The sequence below is a fragment of the Dasypus novemcinctus genome, chromosome 10 (genome assembly GCF_030445035.2).
Source record: "Dasypus novemcinctus isolate mDasNov1 chromosome 10, mDasNov1.1.hap2, whole genome shotgun sequence".
Lineage (NCBI taxonomy): Eukaryota > Metazoa > Chordata > Mammalia > Cingulata > Dasypodidae > Dasypus > Dasypus novemcinctus.
Window position 1 is genome coordinate 4,779,413 of NC_080682.1, and position 13,718 is coordinate 4,793,130.

At 52.9% G+C, this 13,718-nt stretch overlaps 1 protein-coding gene and 1 long non-coding RNA gene across 3 annotated transcripts in view; one reads left to right on the plus strand and one right to left on the minus strand.

The window, feature by feature from the left end:
- FADD (Fas associated via death domain) lies at positions 1 to 13,388 on the minus strand. Its single transcript, XM_071217920.1, has 3 exons — positions 12,977 to 13,388; positions 1,446 to 3,691; positions 1 to 271 (listed from the first exon to the last, which is right to left on the minus strand). Exons 1-2 carry the CDS (start codon positions 13,371 to 13,373, stop codon positions 3,351 to 3,353), a joined length of 738 nt encoding a protein of 245 aa, XP_071074021.1. The 5' UTR covers positions 13,374 to 13,388; the 3' UTR covers positions 1 to 271; positions 1,446 to 3,350.
- Positions 13,205 to 13,718, plus strand: part of LOC131279957 (uncharacterized) — a 26,288-nt gene continuing 25,774 nt past the window's right edge. The window contains exon 1 of one of the 2 annotated variants that reach the window (XR_011649848.1): positions 13,205 to 13,304. This is a non-coding gene — a long non-coding RNA (uncharacterized lncRNA). The remainder of the gene's footprint in view (positions 13,305 to 13,718) is intronic. The other variant, XR_011649847.1, reaches the window with a different exon arrangement.

The following is a 13,718-nucleotide window of genomic DNA, read 5'->3' on the forward strand; positions in this document are numbered from 1 at the left end:
TTAAGTGCTGGTTAATTTAATGTGAGGTATGATGATATTTTGCTGGCACAGAGTAGCAGGTGCAGCCTCCAGGCTTGAGACCGCCTGGGCGAGCGAGGGGTCTGGGAGGATTGCACCCAGCCCTGCCCGGCGCAGCTTGGTTGGCTTATGAGACCACGGGCCATGACGTGCGCCGTCCCGTCCCCTGGTTCAGTGGCTGAGAGCCCATCCATGCCGGGAGGCCACCTGTGCTCCTTGGCCGCTGGGCCCCTGACTTTCACAATGTCTCGACCTAGTAAATAAGGAATTAAGGCTTTGGTGAAAAAGGCTTTCAAGAGGGTCGCTCTGGCAGCGAGCTGGTCACGTGCACATGTGCACACGGGCGATGCGGGGTGACAGGCACTGCTTAGGCTAAGCGCGTCAGCAAGCTGACTGGCAGAGTTGCCATGGGCACAGAGATACACCCCCCCCGAGATCACGAGTGGAGAGCCTGGGGGTCCTCAAGGCGCAGCGGGAGGGCCCGTGGCAGGACGGTTCCTGGCGCTGGTGGGGGAAGGGCAAGAGCAGTGGCGCGGAGACGCGCTAGGAGGTCCCTGCAGCTGTGCAGAGTGCGGCGGCAGGGGCGGGATGTTTGTGGGGTGGAATCTACAAGCCTTGGGGCTCAGTTACAGAAGTGAGCAGCAGGGCGCTGGGGGCAGGCTGGGGGGCGTGGGGTGCCTCACGATGGCCGGTCAGGCCGCGCAGTCAGCAGGGGGCGATACCGGGAGGGTGGGACCAGGCTAAGGATGGTGGAGGGCAGAGGGGCTGCCGGCTGGCAGGAAAGCGGGCAGAGATGGGCATGGGGGGGCCAGAGGAAGGAGAGCCAGGGGGGAGGGGAGCAGCTCAGGGAGAGAAGGGTCAAGAGGGCCCTAGAAGGCGAGCAAGACAGAGACAAGGACGATGGCTCGGGCAGGGACTGCAGCATGGCCTTGGGGGCGCTGGGGAGGACAGGTGGCGAGATGAGCTTGGCAAGGAGGTTGGCGAATAGGGCACAAACAGGGGAGCTGGAGCAGCGCCGCCTTTGAGGCAAAGCCTCAGAGGGGGGCCCAAAGAGGGGGCGTGTGCCCCTCCAGAGGCCCTCGCTTTCTAGTCAACCCCTGATTTATGGGCACCTTTGTCAGAATGGAAATTCTAGGGGATTGCACAGGAAGGAACACGGATTTGCTGCAGCTGCTAGGAGACTCCGTCCCAGGACCGCAGCAGCTCGCCCTTCAGTGTGCACGCTGGGCAAGGGCCAACTGCACGGGTCAAGGGCACAGATCCGACCAGCCACCACCCCGCCAAGCCCGCCACGCTCCAGGACCCCTTCTTGAGAGGTGGGGGGGGCCCGGGCGTTCCTGCTCGCCCCAGCCCCGCTTCTCCAGGGCAGGTCCATGGCTGGCCCCTCCAGGGGCTGCAGGACGGGGATGCCGGGTGCAGGCTCTCACCTGGACGCACCCATCCCCTTCTGAGTCCTGGGTCTCAGCCCACGTGTCGCTGTGGGTGAGGACCAGGCCTAAGGTGCACAAAGAGCCATGGGAGGCTGGGAGGAGCAGCTCTCCGCGACATGTCCTTGCAGGGCGAGCGGGCGCAGGGGAAGCAGAAGCCGAGCGGTGGGGGCCGGCTGCAGGGCTGGGGAGGCGCCCGCCCGAGTCCCATCATCCGCTCCAGGAACGCAAGGGCTGGCACAGTTGTCACTCAGCGCCCATCAGAAGCCCCGAGCGACGGGAGGTCTGGCCCGCCTTCCGGGCATGAGGCAGTCGGTCACTCGCCACGTCCACCTCTCACAGCTCCCGCCGTCGTCTTACGGGGATGGAGACCCGGTGACACCTGCCTCCACTCAGAGCGCACGGGCTCGGGAGCTGCTCCTCTCATCGGCAGGCTGTCTGCTACACAGAACTAGCTCTGAGCTGCTTGAAAAGGTGGGTGCTCCTGCGGGGTGGGGGGCAGTAACGGGGGGTCGGGCCGCCCCTGGCACGGGGCTGCAGAGCGAGTGGCCTCGCTCCTGTGCAGCACCCCAAAACCTGTGGGCAAGGGCTCCTGCCTGCGGCGCTCCCTGCGGGCTCTCAGGGCTCCCAGGATGGGGCCTCATCTCCTGTCACCGCCGGGCCCAGCCCCCAGCCCAGCGCCTGGCATCGGCAAACACCTGCGAAGGCGCGAAGGGGCTGAGAGGCGGGAGCCGTGGCTTATCGAGGAGAGGGCTCCCCAGGACCTTGGCTAATGTCTCAGCAGCCCAAGGTCACAGCCGCACGGCGGGCATCCTGAGGTGGCTTCAAGGTCGCAGCTCAGGAGCCTGGGTGGGAAAGAGCCCCTGGGCGCAGGGCCGCCTCCTGGAGGCAGGCAGGTCCCACGGCTGGTGCAGGCTGCCACGGCTCGCTTAGGGCGAACCCTCCTGAGCCCCGGCTTCTCACAGCTGGAGCCCAGAATAAGGTGCAAGGGATGATAATGGAAACGAGCTGTACAGGGACTTCTGAGGTAGGATCTAAAATGAAGGAATTCTCAACAGAACCAGAGAACCCTTTGGAAAGAGATTTCCATGGTAAAGGTGTCTCCTTCAATAGGATATCCCTGGGGAATGGGAATTCTTAATTTTCAATTATAGGATGCACCTCCCTTGCCAATTCTGTTACCAGAAAGACTCATTTTGATACAAAATAGTAAAATGTAGAATCACTGGAATGTCATCAGAGTGGCCATTTGTCCAGTCACTGTTGGACAGGGTCTCAGGAAACCCCCCAGCCATCACTGCCTCTTTTGTGAGCCTCGGAGGCGAAGCTGGGTGACGACAGGCCAAGCCCCCCGGCTCCAGGTCAGGGTGTGTCCTGCTCTGTCCCCCACCTGGCCCTGGCAGTCAAGTCCAGATTGAGGCCTTCTAAGGAAACCTTTCAGACCATCCCCTCTGCCTCCTGCGGGGCTGGCAGGACGGCAGTGCTTGCAGAGGCGGGGTTCTGGAATCCAAATCCCAGCTCTCAGATTGCTGCTCTGTGACTTCCCTCCAGTTTCTGAACCTCTGAGCTCGGTTCCTTGCCTACAGCATACTAGTGATAGCTTTCACAGAGTCCTTCCATGTTCCTGATTGTTCCAAAACTTTCTCTTTATTCACTCATTTCATGGGACGACAGAATCTCTTAAAAGGATGATTGTCAAGAGCAATGAAAATGTGGACAGTGCTTGCAATCCCACATGGCAGAGGAAGCGCTTTAAATGACAGCGTTTATTTGCCCGCCTGCCTGGCCACTGCTCAGGCCTGGCAACGGGGGCAAAGAAGGCACTTGCTACATCTTGGTAGAGAGAATCCCGGTGTAGATGGGGCAGGTGTCTTCAGCCTCCCTCGGGAAGAGGGGCCGTGCTTGTCAGGGGGCTCCAGGGGTGGCCACGCCGGTGTCACACTCCATTGAGGCCACGGCTCCGGCCCCGTTCTGGAGTTTGAGGGCCTGCTGCGCCTCCGTGACGAGGTCGGCCACCAGGTTCAGATTGCAGGCCCTGAGCGCGCCCACCAGGTGCGCCACGGTGGCCTCCTCCCCACGCATGTTCTTCCAGGTTCGCAGTGACTCCCTCACCTGCTCCGTCAGGTTCCGGGGATATTTCTCCTCGATAACATCGATCTTGGCGTCCGAAACTCTAAGATGACGCGCCAGCCTTCTCCAGTCTCTGCCCATGTTGTCACATATGATGTTAAATGCGACATGAAGACCTGGGGGAGAAAACAACACACGACTTAGGAGGGCTTGGCACGCTCTTTAGGAGGCAGGCGCCCCGGTGCCTCTCGAGGGCTTCTCTGCGCACGCGCGTCCCGGTAGGCGGGTGAGCCACCGCGCAGCCCATACGGTGGCTCCTGCAGAGGAGCTGAGAAGGCCAAGCTCGCTTCCGTTCCACCCCACCGACAGCCCACCGAGCACCTGCGTGCCGAGTGGTCCTGTCCAGCTGGTCAGGACAGAGCAACCGGGGTGGGGTAGGGGGGTGGTGGCTGGAGAGTCCTCAGAGGGGAGAAGGTGGGGCTACACTCCACTCTGGTGGCTTGAATGGTGGCCCCGAAAAGATCTGTCCACATCGAAGCCCCAGAACCTGCGACTGACCTTATTTAGAACAAGGGTCTTGGCAGATGTGATTGAGTTAAGGACACGAGGAGCTCACGGTGGGCTATCCAGGTGGCCCTAAGTTCAGTGACAAGGGTCGTAGGAGCCCCACAGAGCAGGGGCGGGGCATGGAGCGGGGGCGGAGATGGGGTGACAGCCCGGGGTGACGCAGCCGAGGAGCACCTGCAAGAGGTGGAGGAAGGTCCTCCCGGCCACCCTGACGTAGGACCCTGACCTCTGGAGCCGTGAGAACAGCTGCTGCTCCCGGTGGCCCTTTGCTAGGGCAGTCCTGGGGGCGCCGTGGACGCTGCCTGCCACCTGCCCCTTTGGCCCCTGGCCGCCAGGCTGCTCGGTGGCATGGTGCTCAACTGCATGCTCGACTGTCCTGCCGAGGTCAGCGGCGCGGCCACGGCAGGCCGGAAAGGCTGCTTCTGGGAGGGGGGAGGGGAGACGAGGGGCACAACAAGGTGCGGCCTGGATGGCTCCTGGGAGTTGGGGTCTCTGCTTACCAAACCCCGAGGCCCAGCAGCAGACACACCAGCTTACGCCAGCCCGAGGCAGGCCCAAGGCAGGCCCCTGAGGCAGGCCCTGCTGCTGTCACCAGCTGTACAGACAGGGAAACAGGAGGCCCAGGAAGCTGACCTGCCTGAAGCCACACAGCTAGAAAAGAGCAGGGCAGGGATTTGAAAGCCTGGAAGCCCACTCTTAACCATTATGCTGAGTGCCTTTTGTCGAGAGAAATTCAGAATCCAGGACCACTCCTACCAACCTGCCCACCCGTAGCTAACCTGCTTGTGTATTTCCATCCAGCAACTACGTAACACAGATGCTCGCAGACACGTGCAAACCTCCAAAGGCTACTTAGAGGAGGAGGAGGGCGGGAAGATGGTGGACAAGGAAGTTCCAACCAGAACGACTGCGCAACAGGCGGCACGTCGGAATCAGCTCCTTCCAAACTCCAGAGTCCAGCAGGGCACTGTGCAGCACCCAGGGAGGGGCGGGGAAATGACGGGAAGACCAACAAATTGCTCTCCCGTGCGGTGGCTACTGGCGCCCTACCCCACCCTCACGGCAGGCAGCTGCGGCATCTGGCCCCTGGTGCACCTTGCTGGCGCCAGAAAGGAACATAAAAATCCACTTCCCTAAAATCCGGGGAGAGCACAGGCTGATGGCTGATCACGATGGAGGCTAAAGACGTGGCCCTTCCTCAGCACAGAGGACAGAGCTGCAGGGCCGCACTGGCTGGGCAGGCCACGGAAGCGCGGCTCTGGGGAGCCCTGGAAGACGCTCCCTGCCTGGCCCCTCTGCCACCCCTCTCCAGGGCACTGTGGACCAGCTGGAGCTCCCTTTGTGGGACCCAGGCCTCGTTTGGGCTGGAAAAGAAGGATTTGGAAAACCCCTCCCCAGAATCGCCCCAACACCCAGAATTTGCCCTCCAGGCACAAGCAGCTGAAGACAATGGGAAGCAGAGTAAGAAACAACTGAGGCGGAGGAGCTGGCGCAGAGGTTTACCCGCTTCAAGTCCAGCAGTGGGACCCCCGGGAAGCAGAGGGCGCTTCAGACTCCTGTGAACAGGGGACTCCGAGGGCCACCAGCCAGACTAAGAGCAGGCCAAGCCACACGCTACGGAAGACCGGGAGGACCCTGTGCTCTGCATTCCCCCCGCAGGCCTTTCTGATACGAGAGTTGATACTCAAGAAAATCTCATACATAACCAGCTGGTTACAAACTCAAGAAATCGACATTTCAGGGAATAAATCCCAGAGTTAACATTTGAAATATTAAAATGCACAGTGTGCAAAAAAAAGATTACAAGACAAAGAAACAGGAAACGATGGCCCTGTCCAGCTGGTTAGGACAGAGCAACCGGGGTGCTCTTCATCCAAATGAAGAGGATAAAAATCTAGAAAGTATCAACAAAGAAGACCAAACTGTAGACATACCAGACAAAGACTTTAAAAAGAAAAAATCTCCAAAATATGTTCAAAGAGATGAAGGAAAATACAGAGAAAGAATTACTGGGTATCAGGAAAATAATGGATGAATAATATGAGAATCTCAATAAAGAGAAATTTTAAAAAGGAACCGGAGGGAAGCGGCTGTGGCTCAATCAGCTGGGCTCCCGTCTACCATGTGGGAGGCCCTGGGTTCGCATCCTGGGGCCTCCTTGTGAAACCAGACTCGCGGGCCTGGCCCAGAGGCGCCACAGAGCGCCGCCTGCCTGCAGGCACCTTGGAGAGCCGACTCAGCAAGGTGACACAACAAAAATGGGAGACAAAAACAAACAAACAAACAAAAGGGAGACAAGCAAAAACACAGAGGAATGTGCAGGGAATGGACACAGAGAGCAGACAGCAAGCAAAAAGCCACAGGGTGGGGGGGATAAAAAAATTAAAAAAAAGAAAAAAGAAAAAAGAACTGGAGCAGATATGGCTTGAGCAGTTGAGCACTTGCCTCCCACATAAGAGGTCCAGGGTTTGATTCCCAGTGCCTCCTAAAAAGAAAACAAAAAACAAAACATAAAAAGACAACAAGCACACAGATGAAAAACACAATTCAAGGGAGCTGATGTGGCTCAGTGGTTGAGTGCCAGCTTCTCACATACGAGGTCCCGGGTTCAATCTCTGGCCCTCATACCTAAAAAAATAAAAGAACCAGATAGAACTACTGGAACTCAAGACCACCATAAGAGACGGCAGACTTGGTCCAGTGGTTAGGGCGTCCGTCTACCACATGGGAGGTCTGCGGTTCAAACCCCGGGCCTCCTTGACCCGTGTGGAGCTGGCCAATGCGCAGTGCTTGTGCGCACAAGGAGTGCCGTGCCACGCAGGGGTGTCCCCCGCGTAGGGGAGCCCCATGCGCAAGGAGCGCGCCCCCGTAAGGAGAGCCACCCAGCGCAAAAGAAAAGTGCAGCTTGCCCAGGAATGGCGCCGCCCACACGGAGAGCTGATGCAGCAAGATGATGCAACAAAAAGAAACACGGATTCCCATGCCGCTGACAACAACGGAAGTAGACAAAGAAGACGACGCAGCAAATAGACACAGAGAACAGACAACCGGGGTGGGGGTGGGGGGAAGGGGAGAGAAATAAATAAATAAATCTAAAAAAAAAAAAAAAAAAAAAAAAAAGACTATCATAAGAGAAATGAAAAATTCCCAGGAGTGTTTGAACAGCAGATTGGAGCTGGTGGAAATCAGCAAACTTGAAGACAAGTCAATTGAAACGAGTAAGTTTGAGGAGCAGGAAGAATTATAAAAAGTAAAGATAGCCTAAGAGATATCTGGGAAATCATTAATTGTATCAATATACACATTATGAGGGTCCCAGAAGGAGAAGAGAGAAAAGGGTACAAAACTCCCCAAACTTTGCAAAAGAGATGTGAATATGCACATCCAAGAAGCCCAGAGAACACCACAGGCTACACCTGAAGAACACACCCCATCACATATTGATCAAACTGTCAAACGCAAAGGACAAGGAGACAGTTCTGAAAGCTGTAAGAGAAAATCATGAGTTAGTACAAGGGAGTCCCAATCTCTACCAGAAACCATGGCGGCAAGAAGGCAGTGGGTTGAAATACTACAATGTTGAAAGAAAACAATTACCAACCAGGAATTTTATATCTGGTAAGACTTTCTTTCAAAAAATGAGGGCTGGATTAAGACAATCTCAGATGGATAAAAGCTGAGGAGTTCCCCACTAGACCTGCCCTACAAGCAATGCTAACGGGAGTTCTTCAGACAGATAGGAAAGGACGCAAGATGACAGGGGCTCAGAGCAGCATGAAGAAGGAAAGTCTACCTTTGGTAAAGGTGAACATTTGGGTAATGATAAATGCCAGTCCTACTGAACTGTATTTTTCAGTACATAACTCCACTTCTTACTTTCTGTAGGTGGTAAAATACAAATGTATAGAAAGTAATGATAATTTATGGTTTTGGACATACAATATACAAAGCTGTAATTTGTAATAATTTCAAAAATTGTGGTGGGGCTGGACGAATATGGGAACAGTGTATGTGTGTGTCTTGAGGTCAACCTGGTGTCAAATCAAATATGACCATTATATATTTGATATTAAATTTTAACCCCATGGTAACCATAAGGAAAATATATGAAAAAAAATATCCAGACAGAAATGAGTAGGGACACAATATGGTACAAAAAAAAAAAAGATCAAATATGGAAATAGGCATTAACGGAAGAATTGAGGAACAAAAATAGTAAAAGACTTACAAAGAGTATATAAATAGCAAAACAGCAGAAGAAAGTCCTGCCTTGTCAGCATTTTTTTTTAAAGATTTATTTATTTAATCGCCCCCCCCGCCCCGGTTGTCTGTTCTCTGTGTCTATTTGCTGCGTCTTGTTTCTTTGTCCGCTTCTGTTGTCCTCAGCGGCAAAGGAAGTGTGGGCGGCGCCATTCCTGAGCAGGCTGCACTTTCTTTCGTGCTGGGCGGCTCTCCTTACGGGGTGCACTCCTTGTGCGTGGGGCTCCCCTATGCGGGGACACCCCTGCGTGGCAGGGCACTTCTTGTGCACATCAACACTGCATGGGCCAGCTCCACACAGGTCGAGGAGGCCCGGGGTTTGAACTGTGGACCTCCCATGTGGTAGACGGACGCCCTATCCACTGGGCCAAGTCCGTCTCCCCCTTGTCAGTATTAAGCTGTCAGAAAAGACTCACCTTAAATTCAAAGACATAAGTAGCTGAAAGTGAAAGTGTAGAAAACAAAACATACCATGTAAGTAGTAGCCAAAAGAGAGGTGGGGTAGCTATCAGATAAAATCAGACTTTATATCAGATAAAACAGACTTTAAGTCAAAATCGGTTATGAGGGACAAAAATGGTCATTGTCTACTGTTAAAGGGGTCAATTCAACAAGATGATACTAACAATTATAAATATATATGCACACAATAGTAGAGTCCCAAAATATATGAAGGACTGGAAGGGAGAAATTGATGGCTCGACATTAACGGTAAAAGATTTTAATACAGCACTTTCTGTAAGGGATAGAACATCTAAAGAGAAGACCAATAAGGAAATACAAAACTTGAATGACTATAAACCAACCAGACAGAGAACACTCCACCTGACAGCAGCAGAACACACGCTGTACTCAAGTGCACATGGATCATCCTCCAGGACAGATATTATCTTACGTCACCAACAAGTCTCAATAAATTCACAAGTACTGAAATCATGAAATGTCTCTTCTCCAGCCACAATGGGATGAAGCTAGAAATGAATAACAGAGGGAGAAATGGAAAATCCACAAGTGTGTGGAAATTAAACAACACACTCCAAACCACCACTGGGTTAAAGAGGAACTCACAAGGGTAAGCAGGAAATATTTTGATGCAAATGAAAATACAACATACCAAAAGTTAGAGATGTAGCAAAGGCAGTGCTTAATGGTGAAAGGCTGAGAGCTTTCCCTCTAAGATCAGGAACGAGACAAGTATGCCCACTGTTATGACTGTTATTCAACATTGTACTGGAAGTTCTAGCCAGAGGAATTAGGGAAGAAAAGATATAAAAGCATCCAAATGGGAAAGGAAGAGATAAAACTTTCCTTAGTTGCAGGTGACACACTCTTTACACATGGAAAATCCTGGAAAATCTGTAACAAAGCTCCTAAATGAATTCAGAACTAATAAATAAATTCAGCCAAGTGGTGGGGTATAAGATCAACACCCCCAAATCAGTAGAGCTTCTATACACTGATAATGAACATCCATAAGAAGAAACCAAGGAGGAAGCGGTTGTGGCTTAAGCAGCTGAAAGTGCATGCTTCCCACAGGGGAGATCCCAGTTCGGTTCCCAGTGCCTTCTAAAACAAACAAACAAACAAACAAACAAACAAACAAACAAACAAACAAACAGCAAATCAAGGGGAAAACCAACGGAGGGGAGCAATGTGGCACAGCGGGTGAGTGCCGCTTTCCACACACGAGGCCCTAAGCTCAATCCCTGGCCCTGGTACCTTAAAAAACCAAGGAGAAAATACCATTTACAATAGCAACTAAAAGAATCAAATAGCTAGGAATAAACCTCACCAAGGATGTAAAGGACTTACATGCAGAAAACTACAAGACATGGCTAAAAGAAGTCCCAAATAAATGGAAAGATATTAACTGTTCATAAATTGGAAGACTAAATATTGTTAAGATGCCAATTCTACTCAAAGTGATTTATAGATTCAATGTAATCCCAATCAAAATTCCAAACTTCTTTGCAAAAATAGAAAAGCCAATCCCTTTATGTGGAAGGATAAGGAGACCAGAATAGCCAAAGCCATATCGAAAAAGAATGAAGTTGGAGGACCTACACTTCCTGATCCTAGGCTTATTACAAAGCCACAGCAATCTAAACAGCATGATAGTGGTGCAAGGATATACATACAGACTGGTGGAATTGAACTGAGAGCTCAGAAATCAACCCTCACACTGATGGCCAACTAATTTTTGATAAGGGGGCAAAAACCACTCAATTGGAAAAGAATAGTCTCTTCAATAAATGGTGCTCGAAGAACTGGGTATCCATTTGCAAAAGAATGAAGGTGGACCCTAACTCACACCATACACAAAAATCAACTCAAAATGGATCAAAGACCTAAATATAAGACCCAGAACTATAAACCTCCTACAAGAAAAGGCAGAGAAGCATCTTCAGGTCTTTGTGTTAGGCAATGGTTTCTTAGACTACACCCAAGGCACAAGAAACAAAAGAAAAAAAATACATAAATTGGGACCTCATCAAAATTAAAAACTTTTGGGCCTCAGAGGACTTTATGAAAGTAAAATGATATCCTACACAATGGGAGAAAATATTTGAAACCACATGTCCAAGAAAGGTTTAATATTCAGAATATATAAAGAAATCCTTCAACTCAACAATTAAAAGTCAAACAGCCCAATTAAAAAACAGATGAAAGACCCAAATAGACATTTCTCCAAAGAAGATACACAAATGGCCAAAAAGGGACAGGAAAAGATGCTCAGCGTCATTAGCTGTCAGGGAAATGCAAATCAAAACCACAGTAAGTTACCATTTCATATTTGCCAGAATGGCTACTATTTAAAAAAAAATAGAAAATCACAAGTGTGGGAGAGGACATGGAGAAACAGGCACACTCATCCACTGCTGGTGGGAATGCAAAATGGTGCAGCTGCTGTGGAAGACAGGCAGTTCCTCAGAAAGCTAAGTGAAGAACTACCATATGACCAGGCAATCCATTGTCTCAGTATACACCCCAAAGAATTCAAAGCAGGGACTCAAACAGATACCTGCACACCAATGTTCAAAGCAATATTCAGAAATGGCCAAGGACGGAAGGAACCCAAGTGTCCATCAACCCATGAATAAACAACATGTGGTATGTACACACAAGGAAGTATTCTGCAGCTGTAAAAAGAAATGAAGCCCTGATACATGCGGCAACATGGGTGAACCTTGAGACATCATGCTGAGTGAAATGAGCTGGACATAAAAGGACAAATACCATCATGATTTCACTGACAGGAAATAATGAGAACAAGCAAACTCGTAGTATAGAGGCTATCAGGGGTCAGGGTCAGGATAGGGAATAGGGAGTTAAGGCTTAAAAGGTACAGTTTTTATTTGGGAAAATGGAAAAGTTTTGGTAATAGATGGTGGTGACACTAGCACAACACTGAATGCAATTAGCAGCACTGGATTATATATTTGACTGGCTAAAAGGGGACATTTTAGGTTGCATATATATTACAAAATGAAAGTTAGAAAAAAAGAATCCATGGAACTGCACAATGCAAACAGTGAACTCTAAGTTAAACCATGGACTATAGTAAATAGTACAATTATAAAAAATTACAATAGTGCAATTTCATCCAATTACAACAAAAGTACCACACCAATAGATGGTGTTAATAGTAGGGTAGTACATGAGAATCTTTTATCTTATGCATGATTGTTTCATAAACCCACAACTTACCTAATAATATACATAAATATACTGCATGGACTGCTTTTTAAGTTGATCAGAGTTTTTCTCCCCCATCATTACATACCCTTGAAAACACAACTTTTCTACAGTTCTGTTTTGCTCTTTCCAGCACCATACAGATCTATTTTCAATCTGAGTGACTGCTTCCCAGCAGAGGTGTGCTGTCCAGCTGCCATGATAAGCACCAGTCACTAAGGAGCTCTGTCCACAGCTTTATGACATGCCTGGTCCCAGAGGCATCAGTGTGCCCTGGACAGGATGTTCAGTGCCCGGATGACAGAATATAAAGCTAAGGCGCTGAAACCCTGTATTCCCGGAAGCCCCGGGGAGACTGCAGGTGGGAGTGGGTCGTGGCAGGGTAAGAAACTAGAACGAACTTGACCGGAGAGGCCCTGGGGCCAGACTGCCTCGGTTTAAATCGATAGTTGGGAGGTGAGCGCCTTGGGCAGGCGGTCTCCCATCTCGGAACCCGAGTCCTCGCCTGCACACGGCGGGCCTAAGAGGGGTGCTGAGCACAGGAACCGGCTTCCTGGGAGCCCGGGGTGTGAGTTATTACGTGGAGGGGCATTAGCTGGCCGACCCGAGAGGCAGAAGTTAGATAACAGAGCAGCCAGGTTCGGCCGACGTCTGCTCCGCCTCTCGGTTGGCTATTCCTACCCAGAGGCTGGCAGCACCCGTTTCTTCCAGGATTTACCTGGGAGCAGGGGGGTGGGTGGGGCAAGGAAAACTGAGGTTCGAGGGGTGGGCTCGCGCAAGCTAGCTTTGCTGCTCTGGGTTGTCCCATCCGTCGAGCGGGCGTGCCACCGTCTGCCAAGGCGGTTCCGACGGAGCCCACGCCCACGCACCCTCGCAGAGGCCGGGCGCCCGGCGGTGGCCCTCCCGCCCCGGCCCCGGCCCCGGCCGCCCGGGCCCACCTTCCTCCTCGGGCCCGGCGCGCGCCGCGGCGCCCGCCTCGAAGTCGTCGAGGCGCCGCAGCAGGTCGTGGCGGCGCAGGGAGGTGAGCAGCTCGCGCAGCAGCGCCGTGCGCCCGCCGTCCAGCTCGTTGAGCTCGAGCAGCGCCGAGAAGAGGTCGAGGCCGCTCTGCACGCGCTCCAGCCTCTTCTTGCTCACCAGCCCGCGGCACAGGAACTTGAGCTCGGTCACCTCGGCGCTCGCCAGCCCCGCCGACATCGAGTGCAGCAGCACCAGGAACGGGTCCATGGCGGCGCCCGCGCCCGCGCCCGGCGCCCCGACCCGTCCCAGGTAACCCCGGGCCGCCGCCGGAAGCGGCCCCTCGCCCCACTTCCCGCGAGAGCTGCGGGCCTCGCGCATGCGCCCCGAGGCGCCTCCGCCTGGGAGGCCCGCGGTGGCCGTCCGGGGTACCCCTAAGCGCGCGGCCGGAGCCGGGGGCCCCCGCGCCGACCCTTCCGGGACCGTCCCCCTCCTCCTTCGGGGTCTGCGACCTTGGGGGTCCCGAGACACCCGGGCGCGGGCTTAGCTCTTGGCCAGCCGGGGCGCCGGGGGGCGATGGCGGCCCCCATCTCTGCGGAGCTTGCCCGTTTGCACAGCGCGTGCCCCGCGGGGCCCTGGGTCCGTGCGCACCATCCACGGCCTGGCCTCGAGCCCTTCTGCGCCGGGGGCCCCAGCCCCCGTGGGACTCACGACCTGCCGTCGCAC

What these genes read in the sequence shown, in the direction of transcription:
- FADD (XM_071217920.1), bottom strand. Translation starts at nt 13,373, where the DNA reads ATGCGCGAGGCCCGCAGCTCTCGCGGGAAGTGGGGCGAGGGGCCGCTT. An exon ending in CGCCGGGCCCGAGGAGGAAG is followed by an intron (nt 3,692 to 12,976) that starts GTGGGCCCGGGC and finishes TTTCTCCCCCAG; the next exon opens with GTCTTCATGTCGCATTTAAC.